At 33.0% G+C, this 22,235-nt stretch overlaps 2 protein-coding genes and 2 long non-coding RNA genes across 4 annotated transcripts; 1 reads left to right on the forward strand and 3 right to left on the reverse strand.

Moving 5' to 3' along the window:
• Positions 1–3,475: 3,475 nt before the first annotated feature.
• LOC123205112 lies at positions 3,476–4,041 on the forward strand. Its single transcript, XR_006499780.1, has 3 exons — positions 3,476–3,493; positions 3,610–3,685; positions 3,786–4,041. It is a non-coding gene; the product is annotated as an uncharacterized LOC123205112 (long non-coding RNA).
• A 2,419-nt stretch (positions 4,042–6,460) lies between these two features.
• Positions 6,461–8,920, reverse strand: LOC123205210. Its single transcript, XR_006499826.1, has 5 exons — positions 8,518–8,920; positions 7,964–8,036; positions 7,086–7,262; positions 6,795–6,998; positions 6,461–6,719 (listed from the first exon to the last, which is right to left on the reverse strand). It is a non-coding gene; the product is annotated as an uncharacterized LOC123205210 (long non-coding RNA).
• A 1,375-nt stretch (positions 8,921–10,295) lies between these two features.
• LOC123205213 (disease resistance protein RPP2B-like) lies at positions 10,296–14,597 on the reverse strand. The gene is made up of 6 exons (XM_044622143.1): positions 14,464–14,597; positions 14,080–14,316; positions 12,350–13,430; positions 11,727–12,098; positions 10,563–11,603; positions 10,296–10,328 (listed from the first exon to the last, which is right to left on the reverse strand). Exons 1-6 carry the CDS (start codon positions 14,595–14,597, stop codon positions 10,296–10,298), a joined length of 2,898 nt encoding a protein of 965 aa, XP_044478078.1.
• Positions 14,598–18,314: 3,717 nt separating this feature from the next.
• LOC123205114 (transcription factor TGA1-like) lies at positions 18,315–20,333 on the reverse strand. Its single transcript, XM_044621933.1, has 5 exons — positions 20,272–20,333; positions 20,097–20,174; positions 19,913–19,976; positions 18,777–19,048; positions 18,315–18,574 (listed from the first exon to the last, which is right to left on the reverse strand). Exons 3-5 carry the CDS (start codon positions 19,938–19,940, stop codon positions 18,323–18,325), a joined length of 552 nt encoding a protein of 183 aa, XP_044477868.1. The 5' UTR covers positions 19,941–19,976; positions 20,097–20,174; positions 20,272–20,333; the 3' UTR covers positions 18,315–18,322.
• Positions 20,334–22,235: the final 1,902 nt, after the last annotated feature.

A 22,235-nucleotide genomic window follows, 5' to 3' on the forward strand; every position in this document is an offset into this window, starting at 1 on the left:
CACCGCATTACTGGAGTGCACACATGCTATTAACACAACTTTCTATCTTCTGTTAGTACACTCCTTCCACCGTTAACTTCTTCCTTTATTAAAAAATTTTACTCCTAACATCCTCCCTTAACCTTCCACTTGTACAAGTTAGAATTGCTACCAGAGTGACTTTTTTGAAATCTGCTGCAAAAAAAAAAACAAATCACCTTCTTTCACTCTTCTTCTGCAATTTACAGAGTTCCAAAAAAAATTCCTCCCTCAAATTTATCTTGGTCAACTCATCCTTCCTATTCATTAGTCCTCCCTTAACCTTCAACTGCTTTGTCATCAACCCTTTCTGCTATTTCATCTAGATCAAACTCCACACAACCATCTTCTGTATCTTCTACATTTATCACTACTTGCAGTCTTCTCATCAACGTCTCAAAACGGGTAGCTTAAAGAGGTTTAGTCAACACATCTGCCACCTGATGTTGTGATGGCACATATTGTATAGACACTGTCTTAGATGACACTTGCTCTCGAATGTAAGGCGTGTCTATCTCAATATGCTTCGTCCTCCCGTGAAACACAGAGTTAGCTGCTAAAAATGCTGCACTAAGATTGTCACACCAAATCATAGCCTTTCCAAACAATTCTACTTTTAATTCACTGAACAAAGTCTTTAGCCATGCAATTTCTATTGCAGTCGGGCTCAAGGCTCTGAATTTACACTCAGTAGATGAAAGAGCCATAACTTTTTGCTTCTTGGAGCTCCACTGAACCAAATTTCCACCAATATAAATGCAATAACCACTAGTTGATCCCCTGTCCTCCAGATTTCCAGCTCAGTCAGCATCAGAGAAAGCTTCCAGTTTCAATACACTAGATGGTTTAAAGATAATCCCATAACTCAGAGTACACTGCACATATCTGAGAACATGCTCCACTGCTTGCCATTGTATCTGAGTTGGTTCCTTAAGAAATTGACTCAGTTTATTCACTGAGTAAGAAATATCGGGCTTTGTAAGTGTGAGGTATTGCAATTCCCCTATGATGCTTCTGTATAAAGTAGGTCTGTCAAATAAGGGACTTTCTCCTGCAAATAAGTTGAGATGTTGAATTGCTTGTATGTTTATTTAGAAACAAATGAAAATTTGCAAAGGGGTATGTATCTAATGATTGAAAAGTAAGAAACCATTGTCTCCTCCTCAAAGATTCTTGGGGTGTATTCAGATGATATGAGTCTTATGACAACTTCTCAGAAGATATTGTATTTTAATTTTTAATTTTTGTATCTTTTGTTAAATAAATTTGTTTAAGTGCAAGTGCCCACTTTGTTAACTAATGTCTTCAAATAAAAAATTCATAAAAATATGTATGCTTACTGTTGCCGCAATTTGATTTGTCCATAGTTTTTTGGCTTTTTGTTTGGTTCATTTGGAAGTGCATGCTTAAGGTTGATATAATTTCATTTGGAAGTGATGCAGGGAACATGTAGGCATAATACTTCTTCACTAAAGGGAAGACAAGAGGACAACGTTAGATCACATCATATCTTTTAATTATTACGTATAGAGTTATATTTTGAGTCTTACTCTTTTATATATATATATTTTTCTAATACAAACAAGAAAACCCAAAAAATCATAAACACGAGAAAAAGACAACCAAAGTAACAATTTAATTTTCTCAAGAAGTTAGACAAGTTATACCTCTTAATTGTAAGTGTGATTAGGGCTGGATTCGAGTCGAGCCGAGCCCGGCTCGATTCAAATATGCCCAGCTTGAGTTTGGCTCTGCTCGAATTCGGCTCGTTTTTCGTTATCAAAACGACATCGTTTTTAATATATATTGATTAAAACGACGTCGTTTTGTATAAAAAATTTTAAAAAAAATCAACCAAGTCAACTCGAGCCAGTTCAAGCTCGGCTCGAGCTCAATCGAGCCAAGCCGAGCTCGAGCTCGAGCTGGCTCGGCTCGAATCCAGCCCTAAGTGTGATATAATTTTGACGAGTATTTTAATATTTATTTAATTTTGCATTGTTTTATTTTTATTGTGGATTCTACTGATAATTTTGGTAACGTTACAATTAAAAGTTTTCATAAAAGATATGAAAACCTATTGTCTTAGAGTTATCTTAACAATTATATAACTGAAATTTCATTGGAAGAGATATTAAAAAATCTGTTTTTATATAGGTTTCTTTCCCACATAAGTTCTTGTATTGATTCCAAAGATCTTTTTTTTTTTGAATTGAAACAATCCCTTGTTACCCTAAAGGTGCTTATCCCTAAACCCTAAACAAAAAATCTATTTTTTATTGGTTTCTTTCCAACACAAGTTCTTGTATTGATTTTAGAGTTTTTTTTTCTTTTTTTGAATTGAAACAATCCCTTGTTACCCTAAAGGTGCTTATCCCTAAACCCTAAACAAAAAATCTATTTTTTATTGGTTTCTTTCCAACACAAGTTCTTGCATTGATTTTAGAGTTTTTTTTTCTTTTTTTGAATTGAAACAATCCATTGCTACCCTAAGGGTGCTTATCCAAAATTAGTTACATAATTTTGTAGAAGTTTCAATTATGACTCTAGAAACTTGGTAGAGGTAAAGGTAGGCTTACAGTTTTAAGTGTAAAAGTGATACATTTTGCAGTTGCACTTGGTTACACTCTGGTTTTTCAAGACATATTTGGTGTGGCAAAAAAAGATATAAATTTAAGTAATGAGAATGAATTTTCAACTTTTTATCGGATAGCAAAGTATGAGAGATAAAACTCTTCAAGATACTTTAACTTTGTGGGTGGCACCAAATATGTGGTAAGAGTTTTACCTTCCATATTTTGCTGCCTAATGAAGGGTTGTAAATCCGTTCTCATCATTTGAGTTTATATCTATTTTTGGTGCACCAATTATGATTTGTAAGACTAGAATTAACCAAGTGTAATTGTAACATGTATCACTTTTATATCTAATACCGTAAGTCTACCTCCATCTTTACTAAGTTTTTTGAGCCATAAATGAAACTTCCAAAATTATGCAGCGGAATTTTGGATAAACACTTTTAGGGTAGCAGTGGATTATTTTAATCCAAAAAAAAAAAAAAAAAAACTTCTAATCAATACAAGAACTTATGTTAGAGAGAAACCTATGTAAACTTTTATACTTGAGAGGTATAACTTTTCTAGTTTCTTGGGAAAATTGAAGGGTTACTTTGGTGGTCCTCTTGTCGTGTTTATGATTTATCTAGTTCTTGGTTTTTTCTAAAAAAAATAAATAGAAGAGTAAAACTCAAATATGGTCTTGTACACAACAATTGAAAAATACGATGTAATCTAAAATACACATTGATGAAACATGTTTAAAATGGTAAAATACAACAAACATGTATTATACACATATAAAATGCATATTTACTAACTAGCTCAAATTTGGTGGTTTAGTGCAGCTGAAATAGGTGAAATATTTGCCAACTATAAAAGCCTCGATATACTTACCTCTCAACAACCAGAAACACCTGCAAGTATTGTTTCATTTAGAACCTTGTTTCTTCCAACTTTTTGACCCATGCAATTCATTGTTGCATTGATTTCTAATTCTGGGTGATTTATTTTTTATGATACCTCGTCAAACTCTTAGAAAGTTTAAGGATGGACACGTGTGGAGCAAAAAGAAGGATGGAAAGACTATTCAGGAATCTCATGTCAACCTCAAGGTTATTGCATAATTTGATTGAAAGAGATTTCAAAATGCATAGAAGTTCATCTCTGTAAATTTGTTGACATGTTACTAATTGCTAAAGTTTATTCATGCAGGCCCAAAGAAGAAACACCCTGAAGAAATCCAGATGCAGCAAAGGGAGAAAGTGGACTTGGGATGTACATGTCAGCAGCTCTAAATAATGACAAACGGCCTAAGACTGGGATGGAAATAGAAGCGGTTATGAGAATTAAAATGGGAGTGGGAGAGCATTGCCGTGTAGAAAGAATCATGTAGAAAAATTTGTATTGAGAGTTTATTTTTGTGGGGAGTACTGGCCTCTCATATTAGCCAGCTTAGTATTTTCATCTTATTGGAGTGTGTTTTTTCTTAAGCAGTTTCCAGTTTATTCCTATTGACAGCATAGTAATGAAATGAATTGAGGAGTGATTGAATATTACATTGATAAATGAAAGAAACATTTTCTGATAACATTCTGTGCTGCCCCCTATTTTTCTACTATTAAAGTGCTTCATATTGGTGGGTTAATGCTGTGAAATTGAAATTTGCTTGCTGGAGTAGTGATTCTGTTGTGCACTTGTTGATTGTGCTCTTGGGTGGCGGAGGAGAAAGGGTCTGAAGTGTTGGAACAAGGCTGAGTAGAGAGACTTAAGATCAACTTAAGTCAGAGAGAGGCTGTAGAAATTGCAGCAGCTGCCTTTTCACTGGTAAAACAACCAACGTAGACATCATTTGTATTCAATAGTTTCAGTTTTGCTAATAAATAATTTTGAGTTCTTTCAGGTGTTCAGCGTTGAGATGTTGGAGTGCTTGTATGTCCATGGACAAGAAATGAAAATTTTCAGACACTTGGTGATTAACAGTTGAGAATATATGCTCTCACAGATTCTTTGGGTTTATCCAGATTTTGTTCAGAAGTGCTTCTTTCACTGAATTTTTTTTTTTAAATCTCTTCTCTAATAATAGATTTGCTTAGGTGCCCCATTGAATTAAAAAATAAAATAGAAAAAGAATTAGTTTTTTAAAATTCATTTTTCAGGCTTTGACCGGCAGTAGAGATCGCTCTTCTCAGTCACCAGTTTCTGAGAATGTGGTTGTATGCTCTGTAAATGCTGATTGCTCTGACAGTCTGATTTGTTCCTTATGTTTTTCAGCTATTTTTGTTTATTTGGAAGTAAATGCTTGAGCTTAATATGATATCCATTTCCCCTTTCATTTTGAAGGAAACTGCATTTTTTCTGTTTTTGGCTGTAACCTAATTGAATACTACAGCTGCAGAGGGCCTTCAGACATAGCTCTTTTTCACCACTGAGAAAACAAGGTTAGTTCATATCTTTCTATTTTTGTGCTTCGTCTGTTCTCATCTAAATCTGCTTCTTTATTTCATGCCCTTCTTAAGTTCTAATCGTCACATTGTTTCTGAGAATGTGAGGAAGCCAGGAAATATTGCAAACGTGGTAAGAAGTCCACCAAAATATCAACTCAATTTAAGAAACTGGAAATACAATACCCATTTAAGGGGTGTTCTTGTTCTTATAACTTTAATTACAAGTAATAAGTTGATTAGCTTGCTTTGATTGGTTAAAATCTGTGCTTTCTGTTCCAGGAGATGGAATGCCGTATTACAATTCTGAGTTTGAAAATAAGCCTTCCCCCAAGAGACTAAGAATGACTTCCTCCCTAATCCTGGTACATCTAGTTGCCATTATGATTTGCAGGAGTCGAAGAAGTCCGTGGAACAATTTTCAGAGGTAAAGCTTGATAAGCTTGAAAACTGCCCTTTAGGTCAATCTCATTCTCTTCAATTTTTTTTAAAGAACATAAATTTGTTGTTTCAACCACAAAAAAGTATACTTTCTGAAAATCATTGAAGTGGATGTGTCTGAAAATCATTGAAGTATACTGATTGTTCATTCGTTATATATAGATATATTAGTTACAAGATTTTTGACAAAAATGGGAATCTTTGAATTTGTTTATCACAATGAGAAGAAAATTTGAAAAAAAAAAAAAAAACTCTATGAACAATTATTATTCAGTATATTAATGGAAAATTTCTCGTTAAGCATAAAATAATTGGTCTCTTATCAACCACTAAACATAAATAACTCCAAATTAACAACATAATTAATTATGTTAAGCATTGATTTGTTTAAGGATACTCAATTCTTGATTTAATTATTTCAAAAACGGAATCCCAAAAGAAGTTTCAATTCTGCTCTAAAATTGATTAAACATAATATTAACATTGTGATCCAGTGATGACCCCGAGCCATATGTAACAATATTAATTTTTATTTGTTAAAAAAAAATATTAATCATAGGATTTCGTTATTTTTGTTTCATTAGGGAATTGATGACTAATTAATTAGCTGAGAGTGAGATGGACATTTGTCACATGAGAGGTGAGGAAACCATTTAGTTTCGGTGTGATTAGAACGCTAATTAAGTTTGTACTATATTAGTTAACCCATTATTAGCAAGGTGAGTAGTAGATAATCAATTCAATTAGGAGTTGTTGTTTTCGGTGGTGACGTTATATTTGCTTCATAATTTTAATTTAAAATTAACTGTTAGGTCATATACAAGACAGAAGACATATATGCAACCAATTTTGTTGAATGGTACAGGGCGATTCAAGTGAGAGTAAAACAGTGCAGATGAAGATGTAAAGAAAAAGATTTAAAGAGTGAGCTGTAAGACTCTAGAGAATATTTTAGAAAAATACAATTTACCTTATAATATTTGATTATAGGACAGAAACACATTTTATAAGAATAGCGGAATAAGGGATAAATTCTCTGCATATCCACTAAAAGTTGCATACAAATACTGCATTTGATAACTACATAAATGGCTGGTGTGAAGACTGCACCTTAAGAAGTTAGATTAACTCTATCATCTTGGGGATAAAACATATTCTTCGATCATTTGGTTGCTGAGCAAAAACAGGCTGGCCAGGAACTTGATAATCATGAGCGTTTGGACCAGCCTGAGGGTATCTCTCAGGCATTCCTCTATATGCTTCCCTGTCAGAGAAAAAGTTACATTTCGCTCATTAAGTAAATTATAAACACATCAGAAAACAGGCAGAACATTCATACCGGGAGCTGCCTTGCCACTGTGAGAACGAAATCCACAGTATCCTCAGTTTGCTCTTTGTTTCTTGCACTTCTTATCAGATACCTCTCCAGTTGTTCAATCCTTTTCTGAAGTGGATCGAGAGGTTAGTAAGGTTCAAGCCTGTACTCTTGGACACAACTAACTACAGCTTTCAAAGCAGCAAGTTCCTGTGCATTTACATCAGTCTGTATTGAAAAGAAATTTCTCATTTAGCATTTAGTTACAAAGGAATTTCCAAGCATCACTCATTATGCTTTTGTATGAAAATTAACCTGTGCACTAGTATCTCCACCCAAACTCACACCCTTCCCCTGTGAGTTTCTCCTTCAATTCTTCAAGTATGTCTTCAAGACGGGAACAGAGGGAAAGCTTTTTAGTAAGCTGGAAGGCATGAATGAAATGTACGGCATCAATTTGTTTCCCACTGTTAACCGAGGACTCAACAACCCCTGTACAGATGGTGAGGCTAGATGATTAGCAAATTTCACATCAAATTATTTCTCCAAGTTATGCCAAGCAGCAATGGATGTTAAAACCTATCTGTAATAACACCTAATTAATTACTAGTTAATAGCAAGCTTACAATACCCTCTCTTAGCTTGGAGAACCAAATAGTAGTTAAATAGTAGTTAGCAACATAATCCAATTCCAGGCAAGAAAATCCAGAGAATATTAAAATGACAGTCAAGGGAATTTGTGTCCACACGCCTAGTTGCCAGCCTGAGATAAAGCCAACCTGAAAACACACTGAATAACATTTAAAAAAAGAGGCACTTCAACATTCTGTAATAGAGAACTACAGAGCATAGACCACGAATGTAAACTGCAGAAAGTTAGTCAAATACTTCAGAAGGCAACATGAAGTAAGCTTTACCTTGAAACTATTATACTACCATGCAGTAAGCCACATCATCTATAAAGAATACCATAGGAAAAAGTTCCAAGATTAGGCATATCGTGAAGATTAGGCAAACAAGAAGCCCTAGAAATGGAGTAAATTTCCTCTGGAAGCAGCACCTGCTTTAGTAAATTTGCACAACCATCAGCCATCCCTTTACCACATGAGAAAGGGACATGGGGACATAAAGGGGATCTCATCAACATGTTCTGACCTAATATTATAAGCTCAGGGATTTTGTACTTACATTACCTTTTCTATAACAACATTTCAACCTTCAAGTTTCAATCGCTTATGAGATCTTTCATCAATCTCATAAATCCATCTGTAAAATACAATGAATATTTCCATCAGTAATAACAATAATACCAATAACCGCATACTCTTATATAATTTCTACATATGACAAATTGAGTGACAATACCATTTTCCATAGACTATGGGTTGAGATCACTGTATAACCATTCTCTCTAAAATAAGAAGTAAAAAATAAGAATAAAAATCTTAATCATGTGAAGTTTATTGACAGCTGGAGTTATGAACAAAATCTAGATAAACCAATTTAAAAATATAAGGCATCTTTCATGCTTAACTTATAAAATGCATATTAGAAATGAAAGGGAAATAATTTAGAAATAACAAGAGGAAACAATTAAAGGATAGGTTACAAAAAATATATAATAAAATAAAATAAAGGATACCTTGCAAAATGTTTATTGTTATAAAAACTAAACAAAAAACAGGGTCTGGGAAAAATGTTTGCGTAATGTTTATATTTTTTCAACATTTTATTTAATTCAACTTACAGTTCATGTAACAACCGTCGCTTGTATATTTTTATTGGGGAAACCATCTATCTAAAATTTCATAAGATCTCTCCAAATCATGAAATTTGTGATGTTAACCGCAGCAATATAGACCACACTTCAATCAATCATTAATAGAGCAACTTATAGAACTCAATCTCATATCTTCATCCACTCTTGCATCTTTTCTCCAATCATCATTTTTGTGATACAATAAAGTCACTCCACATCTTTTCATTGGGCTTCGAACCATACCATTCTTAGTTGCATGTTCAACGAAGAACTCAACACCACCCTGGCTATTCAAATTGAGTGGAGGAAATTTCCCAGGCAGCTTAATGCAATTATAAGTTATGAATATATGATCTGATTTAATAACGTTCTCATCTTCAGGAGACCCAAGCCAAAATTTTAATGAGTCTGTTAACGCATTACGGGAAATAATCTCTCCATTAATAATCAAGCGAAATCCAACTCGAAAATTTCTAAGTTTTTGATAGTCTTGTGATGATACAACAACACACAAAGCGAAACCAAATAAGTTATCATTAACCCAGTCTTCTGGAAACTTTATAAAAGATCCATTACTTTTTATGTCAAACCACTTTGGAATTTCGCATCCAGGGTAATAAATGCTCGACCATTGCCAAAAAGGAACGATATTCTGCATGTACAACAGTAGTCCATTAAATACTATATATTTTAATAATATGTCGTAAGAAACTCTATATTCATAAATCGGTAGTCCAAGTAAGATCTTCAGATAGAAAATATTTTAATTAAAGAATTATCAACTTTGTCTTAGATTAAAACAATATAGTATTTCATTATATCAAATAAAAATAATTAAATATATTAATTATTTAGTTAACAATGGTAAATTTATATGTATAAGAATATTATATAATAAGAAAGCTATATTTTAAATGTAATTTTGTATAATATAATTTAAAGTTAAGATATGATGAGAATATAAATTTAATAGCATGTTGAGAATAAAAGTGTGAGAACTACAAATTGGTAGATCTGTTTATAATTGTGAAGAATATTACGGTGTTAGAATAGTTTTCATAAATTGGTGGACATGTTTTATGTTTCTCGAAACAAGTGGTGGTTTTTGGTTAATAATGTAAAATGGTGAGTTTCAAACAAAGCAGACCATTCCATAATAAAGGACAGCGAGTTATAAAAAAGGTAGAAGTTTCACTTAGACTTTCAATTCTCTTTCCTATTCTTTATTTTTTGTTTTGTCTTTCATCAAAACCTACATTCTTCTTTCATCAAATTTCTTCAATGTTTGTTCTGGATAGTTTAATTCAATATAATCTTTAATTAATCCTTAATTCAAAATCACTCTATCACAAGATGATAAATTATATATGTGTCTAATACTATACTCAATACTGAGTGTATATATTATTATTATTTTGTAATTATCCTTACAAATGCTTCTCCCTTAAAATTTTTATATACACAAGAAGTCAATTAATCTTTTCTTGAGATTATATTAAATTAAATTATCCACTAGTTTCATAACTCAGCATCATTAGGTGTGTGTTGTCCAAAAAATTCCATCAAGATGCTGAAAATAAAGGGAGTTATGTTTAAGAGAGATGTTTAGAATAAAGGTGACTCAACTAATAAAGTTATGTTTAAGGGGAGATGCTAAAGATAAAGGGAGTTATAAATTCCCTTTAAATTATTAAGTTTATTATTATGAAATTTGAGTTTAATTATTATACATTATATTGTATTCAATCTAATATAATTTTAAAAACTTACTGCAATCCAATACAACGTTCCAAATGCTCCTAAAAAATCACAAATAGGCAAGACACTATAAGGGTAGGGCTATTTGTTAAGCTTATAAAAATTAAAATTTTAATCCACACGTTTTTTACTTTTAAAATGAAATATGTATACTCATATTTAATTTTTAAGTCTTTTGAATGGTATATTAAAAGTTATAAAGTTTGAAGATTCAGAATTTATAGAAATGAATTGGCATCATAAGAAAACAGAAAAAGTGAGAGAGATAGACTTACTTTAAGGTGATACAATTGTTGAGGGAGATGGTCTGCTACACTTCTCTCAATATTCAACAAGAGAGCATCTGTCATCTCTAATTTAAATTTGAGACAATTAGCGAAGTCGATTATGTCAATAAAAGAATCCACACGTAGGAATAAACTTGATATTGATTCAAGAGATACGCAATCCCCTGCACAAATTTGCCGTAGACTGCTTGGAAGCTCAGGTAAGTATTTAAGCCTCTGGCAATTGCTTAAATCAAGCTTTTCCAGGTTAGACAGGTCTTTGATGCTCTCTGGTAGCGTCTCCAAATTGTTTTGGGCTATATCTAAATATTCCAGTGAGAGTAATTGGCCAACATTGCTGGGTAACACTTCAATGCAACAATCAATCAGGCATAGCGCTTTCATTCTTTGGAAGACAGATAAATCGACAAGTGGGATACCTAATTGCTTCTGCATCTTACATCTTGTCAAAGATAATGTCTTCAGGTTGATCAAACTTGTCATAAATGTTGGTATTTCTGCAAAAGAAATTTCCTCCAGTTCCAGTACCTCCAAAGATTGTAAATTTCCCATGTCATTAGGCAATCTATCAAGTTTGGAACAACCTGTGAGATACAAACATTTAAGAGATTTCAACTCAAGAATGCTATTTGGTAATCTCTCAAGCCTTGAACATTTTCTAAGACTCAAATTTACTAGTCTAAATAAATGCCCTATTGATGGGAATTCTTTAATGGCAGTTCCATCTAGGTATAACTTTTCAACTGTATTAGGGAGATATGGAACTTTTTTGAGATTTGAGCAACCAGAGAGATAAACTTCTCGAAGAGATTGGCAACTATCACTAATTGGAAGATTATTAAAGCTTCTACATCCTCGTAGATTCAGGATAACAAGTTTATGGAGATTATGGATAGATGAGAAACTCTCAAACAAATTTGTACAATCTTCAAGATTCAAGCTCTCAAGATTTGGCATAAGTGACAAATCTGGTATTCTGCATAGATGCTTAGAGTCACTGAGATCAATATGTTTCAAATTAATAAGAACCTGTCAAAAAAAGAAAAAATAATAAAATTGAACGAAGTATAGCTAGAAACATAACTAATTTACAAAAAATTACAATTTAAAGCATACAAAAAAAAAAAAAGAAATATAAAAGTTAACAAATACCTTGTTACCAGTCCAAAGTTTTTTAACTTTGCTATTAGGCATGTAAAGTGCAACAAGGTTCTTTGGATTAAAATTTGGCGGCAATGATTTGGCAGGATATCCATGAAAGCAAAAATATCTTAGCTTAGATAAATTAGACTCAAGTTTCTCAAAACCATGCACCTTCTTTCCATCATTGGAGTTTTCTCTTTTCAAGAACCTCAAGATATGGCGCAATGTAGAGGAATCAGATTCAGGCACCTTCTTTCCATGTTTAGACCCATGAAATTTCAAGAATTGTAGGTTTTGCATGTTGTTAAAAGCTTTAGGATTTAAATGCAACTCTTCTACTTTAGACATATCCAAGCATATGCTTCGAATTGCTCTAGTTCTCTGGTAATCACAAGCATATTGGTGAAAAGTCAATTTGAAATTGCTTAATTGCATCAATTCTTAAGTAATTTACTCTCAAATATATTTCTTTTCAGAATATGTAAATAAAAATAATAATAGATGTGTCATTACCACCATATACCAAATAATTTAATTCCCAATGATAACTAAAAATAAATATTCTGCTAGCAAATATTTTATTATAATTTATGTATAAAATAGAAATTAAAAATTAGTGTCTTGACTCTTACCGTATTATTCTTCAATACTGAAAAAATATCTTCATGATCCCACAACCGACTACGTTCGTCAGGATTATCAATTGATTCTTGCCGAACAATTTCTCTACCCATTTCTTCAAGTAAATCATGCATTGTTATGGTGTCAGATGATGTAGTTATGAGACACCTTTCAATGAGAACATTTATACAAATATGAGCATCTAAGTCACGAGCATTCAAGATTGTTTCTACAAAATCTCTTTTGTACCCTTTAAAAAAACATGCAATATCCAAAAATACACACTTCTGTTTATCATCTAATCCTTCGTAACTTATTTCTAACACTTTTTGGACATCTGCAGGAGGACTTGTTTTCAAGTTTTCTAGTGCACTTTCCCATTCTCTCTTCGTCCTAGTGAATAAAAAGGAACCTAAAACTTCAAGAGCTAGTGGAAGACCTTCAGCATAATCTACTACTTCAAATGATAGCTTGATATAATCTTCTGTTTGAGGGTTTCCTCTAAAGGCATGTAGGGCAAAAAGTTGAAAAGCATCAACAGGAGATAACTTTGTCATCTCATGAATGTAATCCACTTCACAATTTCTTAGCACATGTTTATCCCTTGACGTTATAATGATTCGACTGTATGAATCCAACTCAGCAAAAACTGCCATTAAACATTGCATTTGATTTAAATTCGTTACATCATCAAATACAATAAGAACTTTTTTTCTGCTAATAAGACTTCTTCTTGTGAAAGTGAATCTATGATTCGGATGTTCATCCCCTAAAACTGCAAAACTCAATTTTTGGCATAAGTCATATAATCCCTCACTTTTTTCTGATTCTTCTCTAATATTTGAAATGAAGTAAGATTCTTCAAATTGTTTAGAGATTTTTTTAAATATAGCATCAGCAAGAGTAGTTTTTCCTATGCCCCCGATGCCCCAAATTCCTAGCTTGCAAACACCCTTTGAACATAATAAACTTTCAATCTCTTTGATTGATGACTCTAGTCCAACTAGGTACTTGGAAGGAATAGCTGAGGAGTTATAATCCAATTTCTTCCATACATCATTGACAAGATCTTTTACCAGCGTTGCCTCATTCCTAAAAATAAAAAATAAATAATTAAATAATATGGTACTAAAATTAAATAACTAAATACGAAATAAAGAAATATAACATAATCATTGAATAAAAATTTTTAAAATGTAAGATTGGCATGATGAAAAACTGCGTCATGACATGAACTCAAGTTCATTTCTCAGTGGCACAAAATTTTAGATTCAAATATAATTTGATAATCACTTTCTATATCCTAAAAACTTGTAAAACTTATCAATGCTAAAATTCAATTCAATTCTTGGAAAAGATGAAATAATCAGTAAGTATGTATTCAATAATATATCATATTTAGATAGTAATTAGCTATCATTCAAAAAGGTAAAACTGACCGTTCGTATCAATGGATAGTGTTTATATTAAGTCTTTCTGTGTTTTTGGGCCAGAAGACACACAACAAGAACTAAACCCAAATTAGCATAGTTTAAAATATAATGTCAAACTTCTAACTGATTATTATTTTGACCATCTGAATCTGTCTCCAGTAAATCTGGAAAAGATAATAAAAATAGAAAACATATGGAACTGCTGTGTGTAAGATTATTACATTAAAATTGGTAATTTGCAGCTTCAAAGTACTTACCAAAAGAAAAGATTATTACATAAAAACATTGATAAAAAAATTTGCAGTTACCTAGAGTTCTTTGAGTCATAACCAGAAATGTTGGCTACATCCCTCAAAGCAGTCCTCCATCTCTGCAACGTTTCTGAATCATCCATAAAACGCTTTTCAAGCTCAGCAAATGCTTTCCCAAAATCCCCAGTTTGATTCCTCACATCAGGTGGATCTACGTCATAGAAGACTGGTATTATGATCTGATCATACGTGTTCTTACATTTAACAATCTCTTCAAGTTCTTTGAGACACCATCTGGAGGAAGCGTAACCTTTAGAGAAAATGATAACCGAGATCTTTGAATGTTCAATTGCCTTCAAAAGAGAGGGAGAAATTTCTTCTCCTCTATTAAGCTTATCATCAATGAAAGTTTTAATCTTTTTCTGACAAAAGGCTTCATACAGATGGCTGGTAATGTTTGTTCGGGTGTCCACACCATGGAAACTAAGGAAAACCTGATACTCTAGTTTAGGAGTAATGGAAGAAGAAGAAGAGGAAGCCATTAACTGCTGCAAGTGATGAGAGGTACTTCGCATAGACAAGGAAGGCTAAACTAAAACATCAGCTAATTGAGTAATTGAACTATATTCCAATATATCTAAGTCTTTTTCATCTCTTTTCCGGGAAGAAGGTCTGCTTTTTTCTTCTTTGCTTTATCTGGTTTCCGGGAACATGCCCTGTATTTCGTCTTTTTGACTTGGACTTTTAGACCCGTGAACATTACGCTGCCCTTTGATTTCAAGCAAGTTGCCTAGCCATTTTCCTTTTTACTGTTTTTCGGCGACATGACTATCTCCCACCCAAGTTCTAAAGAAATGACAAATTTTTATCCATAAGTTTTAAAAAGCATAAATTCTCACTCATCATCCACTTTTATTAATAATCTGTTAAGTTTTCTTTCAACTGATTATTTTATCTTTTTATTAAAATTACAAAATTATTATTAACCCTTACTATAAATGTAAAACTACAAATATATTGTTAGCAATTTAAAAAATTACCACTTAAACTCTTATAAAATACTAAATTTTTAATTAATTTTAAAATATTATATTTTCATTTTTTAAACTATTTAATAGTATATTAAAGTTTTAAAAACATGCTTGAACTTTTTTCAATTTCTTTAAAAGAAAAAACCTTAAAATTTTATTAAGAACTCTAATATCTTAATAAATTAATCCCATAAACTTATGAAAAGGGAAAATAAAAAGATAAGAGGGGAAGTTGAAAATAGAGAGAACAGGAGAAAAAAATTTATATATATATATATATAGTGATTTTATTACTCTTTCACTTGACGTAATTCTCTAATAGAATGTCAAGTAAAAATTCAACTTTTTGTAATTTAAAATATGAAAATATATCATTTCAATAAACTCTGGGTGAGAATTTATTGTTTGTGTTCATATACTCATGGCTCATCATGTTCTTAGAATCTTTTGCATATTCACATTAGAAGAATTCAACAATTTTTTGTTTGACCTAATGAATATGTTTGTTAAATTAGAAAATTCAACAATTTTGCATAAACACTTTTTTTGTTTTTATTAAAAATATTTAAACTTGTTATCTCAAAAATAATACTACAAAAGTTATATTTAAGTTAATAATTAGAAATTTTGGATAATCAAAATTTTCTATTGAATGACTCCTTAAAAAAGTATAATTCATGTTAATTGGGTACAATCAAGTTTACAAAATTAGTAATTTTTTTTCTTTTATTCTTTTTTTATCTTCTTGTCTTTGTGAAAATATTATTCCCTCGTATATCAAATAAAATATCTTTATCAATACAAGTGATTATGTTTCTTCATTTCAAAAGATACTTATTTAAAGAATTTATGAATCTATGGATTTTGAAATGAATTTACATACAATATATAGTCATTCTCCAATCAATCATAATGAATAAATATTTATTAATATACATCAGTATTTCACGATCAAATATCTTTTTATACTTTAAAAACACAAGATCTTGTGAAACACAATTTTACATAACAACATATGAAGTACGAAGACAGTTGTTTTGTAAAATTTATGTGACAACATTATATGAATACCTCGAAAACATAAACCCATGAACATTAAGCTGCTTTTTGATTTCCACATGCATTATATTTCCAAGCAAGTTACCTGGCCTTTTTCTTTTTTATTGTTTTCTGGCCAAATGACTAGGAACCACCCAAGTTTTAAAGAAACAATTAATTTTTAGTCCTTTAAGTTTTAAAAAGTTAAAGTCTCATCCGTCATCCATTTCTGTTAGTAATCTGCAAAGTTTTCTTTGAAACGATTGTTTTACATTTTCACTAAAATTACAAAATTGTTATCAACACTTAATATAAAAGTCAAACTACTAATATATTATTAACAATTTAAAATTTTACCTCTTAGACTCTTACAAAATATTAAAACTTTAACTAATTTTAAAATATTATATTTTCATTTTTAAAACTATTTAGGAGCATATTAATGATTTTATTGCTCCTTCACTTGACGTAATTCTCTAACGGAAATAGATGTCGAATGAGAATTCAACTTTTTGTAATTTAAAATGTGAAAATATATCATTTCAACCAACCTTGGGTGCGAATTTATTATCTGTATAAGTATACTCGTAGCTCATCATGTTCTTAGAATCTTTTGCATATTCAAACCTACAAGAATTCAACAATTTCATGTTTGATAAAATGAATATGTTTGTTAGATTAGAAAATAAGGATAACAAAGCCTAGATAGATCCAATTATCAGTTTTTTTTTTTTTATAGATCAAAAGGTTTTCATTAAAATAATTAAAGTTGTTATCCCAAAAATAATATTAGAAAAATTATATTTAAGTCAATAATTAGAAATTTTGGATAATCAAAATTTTCTATTGAAGAACTTCTTAAAAAGTATAATTCATATTGTTGGGGTATCTATCAAAATTAGTAATTTTTTCCCTCTTATTTTTCTTTTATCCTCTTGTCTTCATGAAAATACTACTCCCCTGTCTATCAAGTAGAATACCTCTATTACTATAGGTGATCGTATTTCTTTATTTAAAAAGATACTTATTTGAAGAATTTATGAATCTATACATATCAAAATGAATTGATATAAAATATGCAATCATTCTCCCACTAATCACAATGACTAAATCTTTATTAACATACATTGATATTACGCAATCAAGTATCTATTCATACTCCAAGAATACAAGATCTCGTAAAATAACACATATGGAGTACAAAGACTGTTGCCTGGTAAAAATTACATGACAACATTGCAATGGCACCTCAAAAACATAAACCCTAAATATATTTTTTGCATCAAAAATTGATTTAATAACAAAAATAACTTTGTCCAGGTAAAAAGACTATTTATATTTACAATTTCTCGAGACGCTTGCAGCTGCTACAAAAATGTCGGCAGTTTAAAGCATGCACATTATGTTTATAATAGCAATGTCCAGAGGTATCTCTGATCAGGAAACAAAGTTCCAGCAGTGATGATCTTCCAGAGATTTTGAGCTTGTTGATTTTCTCTGCTATAAGATTAAGCAGGCTCGTGAGGACAGGTTGCCCAAATTGAACTTAAAGCTCTAAGATGTTGGAAGTACTCTCCTAGCACAAGCTAGCCTCGAGCTGCCTGGCGAGTGGTTAGGATATGAAATATCTGCTGTAGTGTTTCTTGGTGAAAATGATCAGCCCGTTCAGGCAAGAGCTTATGAAGTTGGTAACATGTCAAGATGTTCCAAGTAAAAACTAACATAGACCAGATTGTATGAACCCAAAATTTAAGGAACCATGTTATGCTAAGATCCATATTAGACTCTGTAACCACACTTAAGTTTTGCAGAAATGCGACGCACTCAATGAAAAATCACGAAAATGATATTTCCTATGAATCATGACTGCAAAAAATAACCTAAATAATGAATTCAATGCCAAGAAGATGGTTTAAAATAGGTGTGATTTGTCTGGTATCACGGGCTTGCAGAATTTCGGCCAAAATAATAACTCAGTCATCACCTAGTTATTTTCCATACCAGCTGCATGGTGCCTTTAATAAGCAGTTGGAAGTAGAAGAAAACTTCAATTTCACAGATGAATGCAAATTTAACTCGCTATAGAGTTTCTCAATTTAAATCAGATGTGCTGATAAAGAACTAATTGATGGGTCAGAAAATGGATTACAGAAAGATATCGCAAGTTAAGATACCATGCAATAGAAACATGAGCTGTGCTTCGGAAGAATCCAGAATAAAGCCATACTTCATCAGGCAATGATGTGGATTCTTACCTGGTTCACAAAGCTAACTAGAGCTTCCAACTTCTCCATTGCAGTAGGTATCCTTGGGATGTAACCTCCTTCTACCAGTTGACCAGCAGCCACAGTTTCAGCAAGAGTTGACTGCAATTTCTCCATGCCTTGAGTTAGAGCATCTTCCGCTTGCTGACATGACTGTCTTAGATTATTAACTTCCATATTTTGTGACTCAGTCAAGGTGTCAAGATGAGGACCGAGAACCTATTATCAATTTCAGCTCATGAATCAGTGTTATTCTACCTGTGGTGAAAGACCATATATATAACAATTCAATTAAGACGAATGTGAGCAAGCAATATTTAAGTGTGTGTCCAAAACCACAGTTTCTTCTTACTATTATCCATAACTACCTTCAATAGAGCAAATTATTTCACTTTATTGAATAAATTGAAATATGAATCACCTTAAGAAGCTCGGAAGGGCAAAATCCTCCTATCCAAAAGAAAAAACGTTCAGCTGCTGTCCTCCACATGCCAGACATTATATAGCAAACATCGGCTTTTGCAGCAGTAGATTTCATGCGGAAAAGTTCAAAATTGTGGCTGAAGCCACCCTCCACTAGTATGTGAAGCTCCAAATCACTAATACGGGCCTGCAAAGCAGACCTCAGTTCACAAATTTGCCTAGTTTGCTCTTCAACCCAGTGTCCATACTCCATCTCAAATGCAGCAATTCCTGCACAAATCTCAGTGAGGACTTTTTATTGAATGCAAGAAGATGAAATAACAAAAACTTGTGGTTTATAAGCAACATGAACTAGAGGAAATCAAATTTCAAAGAACAGATTCAACACATCAGAGATTATACATAGCTTCATAACACAACATCATTTTTCATGGAGGTGCCAAGTCTGCAAAGTTCTGGAAACTTTTGCTTATGGATGGCTGGAATCTATTGCCAGGAACAATTTTGAGACATTGATTTATAGACACCTTCGAAAGGACTTCAGTGCGGATGAAGAAGTTATGCAGTCTTTCTTACGTACTTTTTGCAAGCACTTGAAATGTGGGATCCAAGTCTCATACCTTACACTTAAGAGTCCTAACATACCATCACACTCTATAGTTTTGGTGCGTCACCATCCGAGTCATACGATTGCAACTGAGAGACATGATGATGACTTTGATACCAACTAATATGAATCTTCAAAGAACCATATCTCAAAAGCTAGCTAGCTAGTAAAATTGGAGAGTCCAAAGTCATATAAATCTCACACTAAAAGTCTATACTTTCCAATGTAGGATTCAAATCTCATATTTTACACTTAGAATGCTAACGCAAAATTATGCAAATATCGGGGAATCATGCTTTAAAGGGAACACGATTAATCGATAAATAGCAGGAGCATACCATCAGTGGTGGTGGTGGTGGTAAGCTAGTAGTAACAAAATTCCACAAATAGTCTTATTATCATGTATACACTCTAGGCCTTGAGATTTAGATACCAAAACAAGCAACTAGAGACATGCAATTTCAAGAAATAGCAATGTTCGTGAGCAAGGACATCAAAACAAGTTATTCAGCAATACTTTGACAAACCTGGGTTTACAGGTCCACAGAACCCCATCTGACAACCTTCTACTCCACCACCTATATACGAACCCTGCAATGTAGGATTCGTTGTTTTGAATATTTGAATGTAAATAGGAAATAGGTGGGAAAAGGTTTATAGTATCATAATACCAACTAAGCAAGAAATAGAAATAGTAAATCTTCTTTATACCTGTTGTCTCGCTCGCTCAAGCTCCTGCTCCAACTGAACGAACTTTAATCTACTAGATTCTAGTTATTGAACATAGGTCTGCAAAACAAATAAAAATTCAATTTAAAATCCCAAACCACTTGTTGTTGAACATAGTCATGTTAGGGAATCTGTTTCAAATCAGGCCTCATAATACCTTTTTCCGCAACCGGCTTTTACGAGCAGCCTCACAGTTTTGTGCAAGACGTCTTTGTATCTATAGAAGTTTGTAACAAAAAACAAAAAGAAAGAAAACTCACTTCATGTTAAGGGAATAACATTAAATCTACCTTAAAACCACATACAAAATTAGCAATAAATTATGGTTAAAATTGGTCAATTATGAGACTGCAAGTACTGAATACACTGAAGTCAAAGGTAGTACATAGTACATTAAGTAGTTTATGTGCCAATCCTTAGCTTTGTGTAGATATAAAATATTTGAGTAATTTCTATGTCAAGGATAGAGAAGAGGATCGATTTAAAAATAGTTGTTATAAAAGAAAGCCGGAGAAAACAATAGAATAGTAAATGCTAACATTAGCATAATACAAATATACTAGAACACAGAGCTATGACCAAACATCCTCACAAACTAATACAAGAACCATCTTGATTGCATTGTGTTAGGGTGAAGGTATATGTGAAAAGGAAGTTCAAGAAAGGGAGAATGACAAGTGGCAGCCGTGTAGGAAGAGCACAGGATAATCAAGCAACTGAGGAAAATCTCTCAAGTCAAGAGCAGCAGGGGACTGAAGAAAGAAGCTTGTACTTGACCCAGGGAAATTCAAGCAATGAAGTGACAGAGAAAAGACATGGAGTGGGGGAGTAGATATAATCTTGGGGGATGGAGTATAGGAGGTTAAGAAAAAAATTAAGAAAAATGAGTGATTAGGAAGGGAGAGATAACAGCCTCTCGAAGTGCTGTAGGTGATGAGCGGTTGCAGTAAGAGTAGTTGTTTGGGAGTGATTTTTGTTGTTACTGTTCTGTATTTTTTTGTTAACCCAGCATTGTAATTGTAAATCAGGGAAGGATCCCTTGACCATTGTAATTGACAACAAAATGGAAAAGAAATGAATGCATGAATTATATTATTTTGTTAAACTTGGTGCATTACATAATACTGTTACATTGAAAACATTGAGATGGTTAATGTGGGTTGGATGTGAGTGCGATTCTGGAATTCTTGCAAGTCCGTTCTGCAACTCCTGGTGAACTGCAATTACCAGGTTCTGTAGTCTGCAGTCTGCCAAGTCTGTAATAGATTGGTATCAGAGCATGACTTGGATGGAGACAAGGATGAAAAAGTTAGAGGCAGAACTAACAGCTGTGAAGGAAGGGATGGAAATCTTTCGATTGGAGGTGAGAGACAACAATGCCAGGATGGAACGAATGGAGTCCAACCTGAAGACCATCAAGGAATTTTTAAGGGAGTTGAGGGAATCGGTCGTCGCACGTGAAGACGACGATAAAGGGAAGGCACCGATAGAGGCCACCCCTTTGACGTCATACTCCCCTCCAACCAGGGGTCCAACCGAGCCGTCTCCAAGAAGGACAGAGGAGGGAATGAATGAGATAGAAAGAGACGTAGGTGAAACGTGGGGAGGTAACAGAAGGGACCTACTGTACCGACGATTAGAGCTACCCCTCTTCAACGGGGTGGAGGCACTAGATTGGGTTTCTAAGATTGAGCGATACTTCCAAGTGAATAGGTTGATGAAGCCAGAGAAACTGACAACCGCTGATGTTGGCATGGAAGGAGATTCACTACATTGGTTGTAATGGCGCGAAAAACATTAGCCATTTGTAGGGTGGGAGGCGTTCAAACAGAAGGTGCTAGAGCGGTTTCCGCCACCAGACGAACGCTCGGCAGAGGAAGAGCTCTTCAATCTCCGACAAACGGGATCGGTCCAAGATTATTGTAGTAGGTTGAGTTGCTCTCTACGGCTGTCGACGATCTTTGGAAGACAAGATGAAGATCATCTTCATGAATGGATTGTTGGATGAAATCCGATCAGATGTGAAGATGTTTCATCCCAGGACGTTATCGAAAATGATGACGCGCGCACGCCAAGTGGAGATGAAAAATTCGATCATTGACGAACGATATGTGCTACGTC

The sequence above is a fragment of the Mangifera indica genome, unplaced genomic scaffold, assembly GCF_011075055.1.
Source record: "Mangifera indica cultivar Alphonso unplaced genomic scaffold, CATAS_Mindica_2.1 Un_0002, whole genome shotgun sequence".
Taxonomy (NCBI): Eukaryota; Viridiplantae; Streptophyta; class Magnoliopsida; order Sapindales; family Anacardiaceae; genus Mangifera; species Mangifera indica.

Excerpts from the sequence above, each read along its gene's own strand:
- LOC123205213 (XM_044622143.1), bottom strand. The coding sequence starts at position 14,597 with ATGCGAAGTACCTCTCATCACTTGCAGCAGTTAATGGCTTCCTCTTCT. Across the intron at positions 14,317-14,463 it reads ACAAACATTACCAGCCATCT|ATGGTGTCTCAAAGAACTTG; the intron begins GTATGAAGCCTT and ends CGCTTCCTCCAG. Across the intron at positions 11,604-11,726 it reads AACTTTGGACTGGTAACAAG|GTTCTTATTAATTTGAAACA; the intron begins GTATTTGTTAAC and ends TTTTTTTGACAG.
- LOC123205114 (XM_044621933.1), bottom strand. The coding sequence starts at position 19,940 with ATGGGGTTCTGTGGACCTGTAAACCCAG. Across the intron at positions 19,049-19,912 it reads CTGTGGACCTGTAAACCCAG|GAATTGCTGCATTTGAGATG; the intron begins GTTTGTCAAAGT and ends AGATTTGTGCAG. Across the intron at positions 18,575-18,776 it reads GCCCTTCCGAGCTTCTTAAG|GTTCTCGGTCCTCATCTTGA; the intron begins GTGATTCATATT and ends AATTGATAATAG.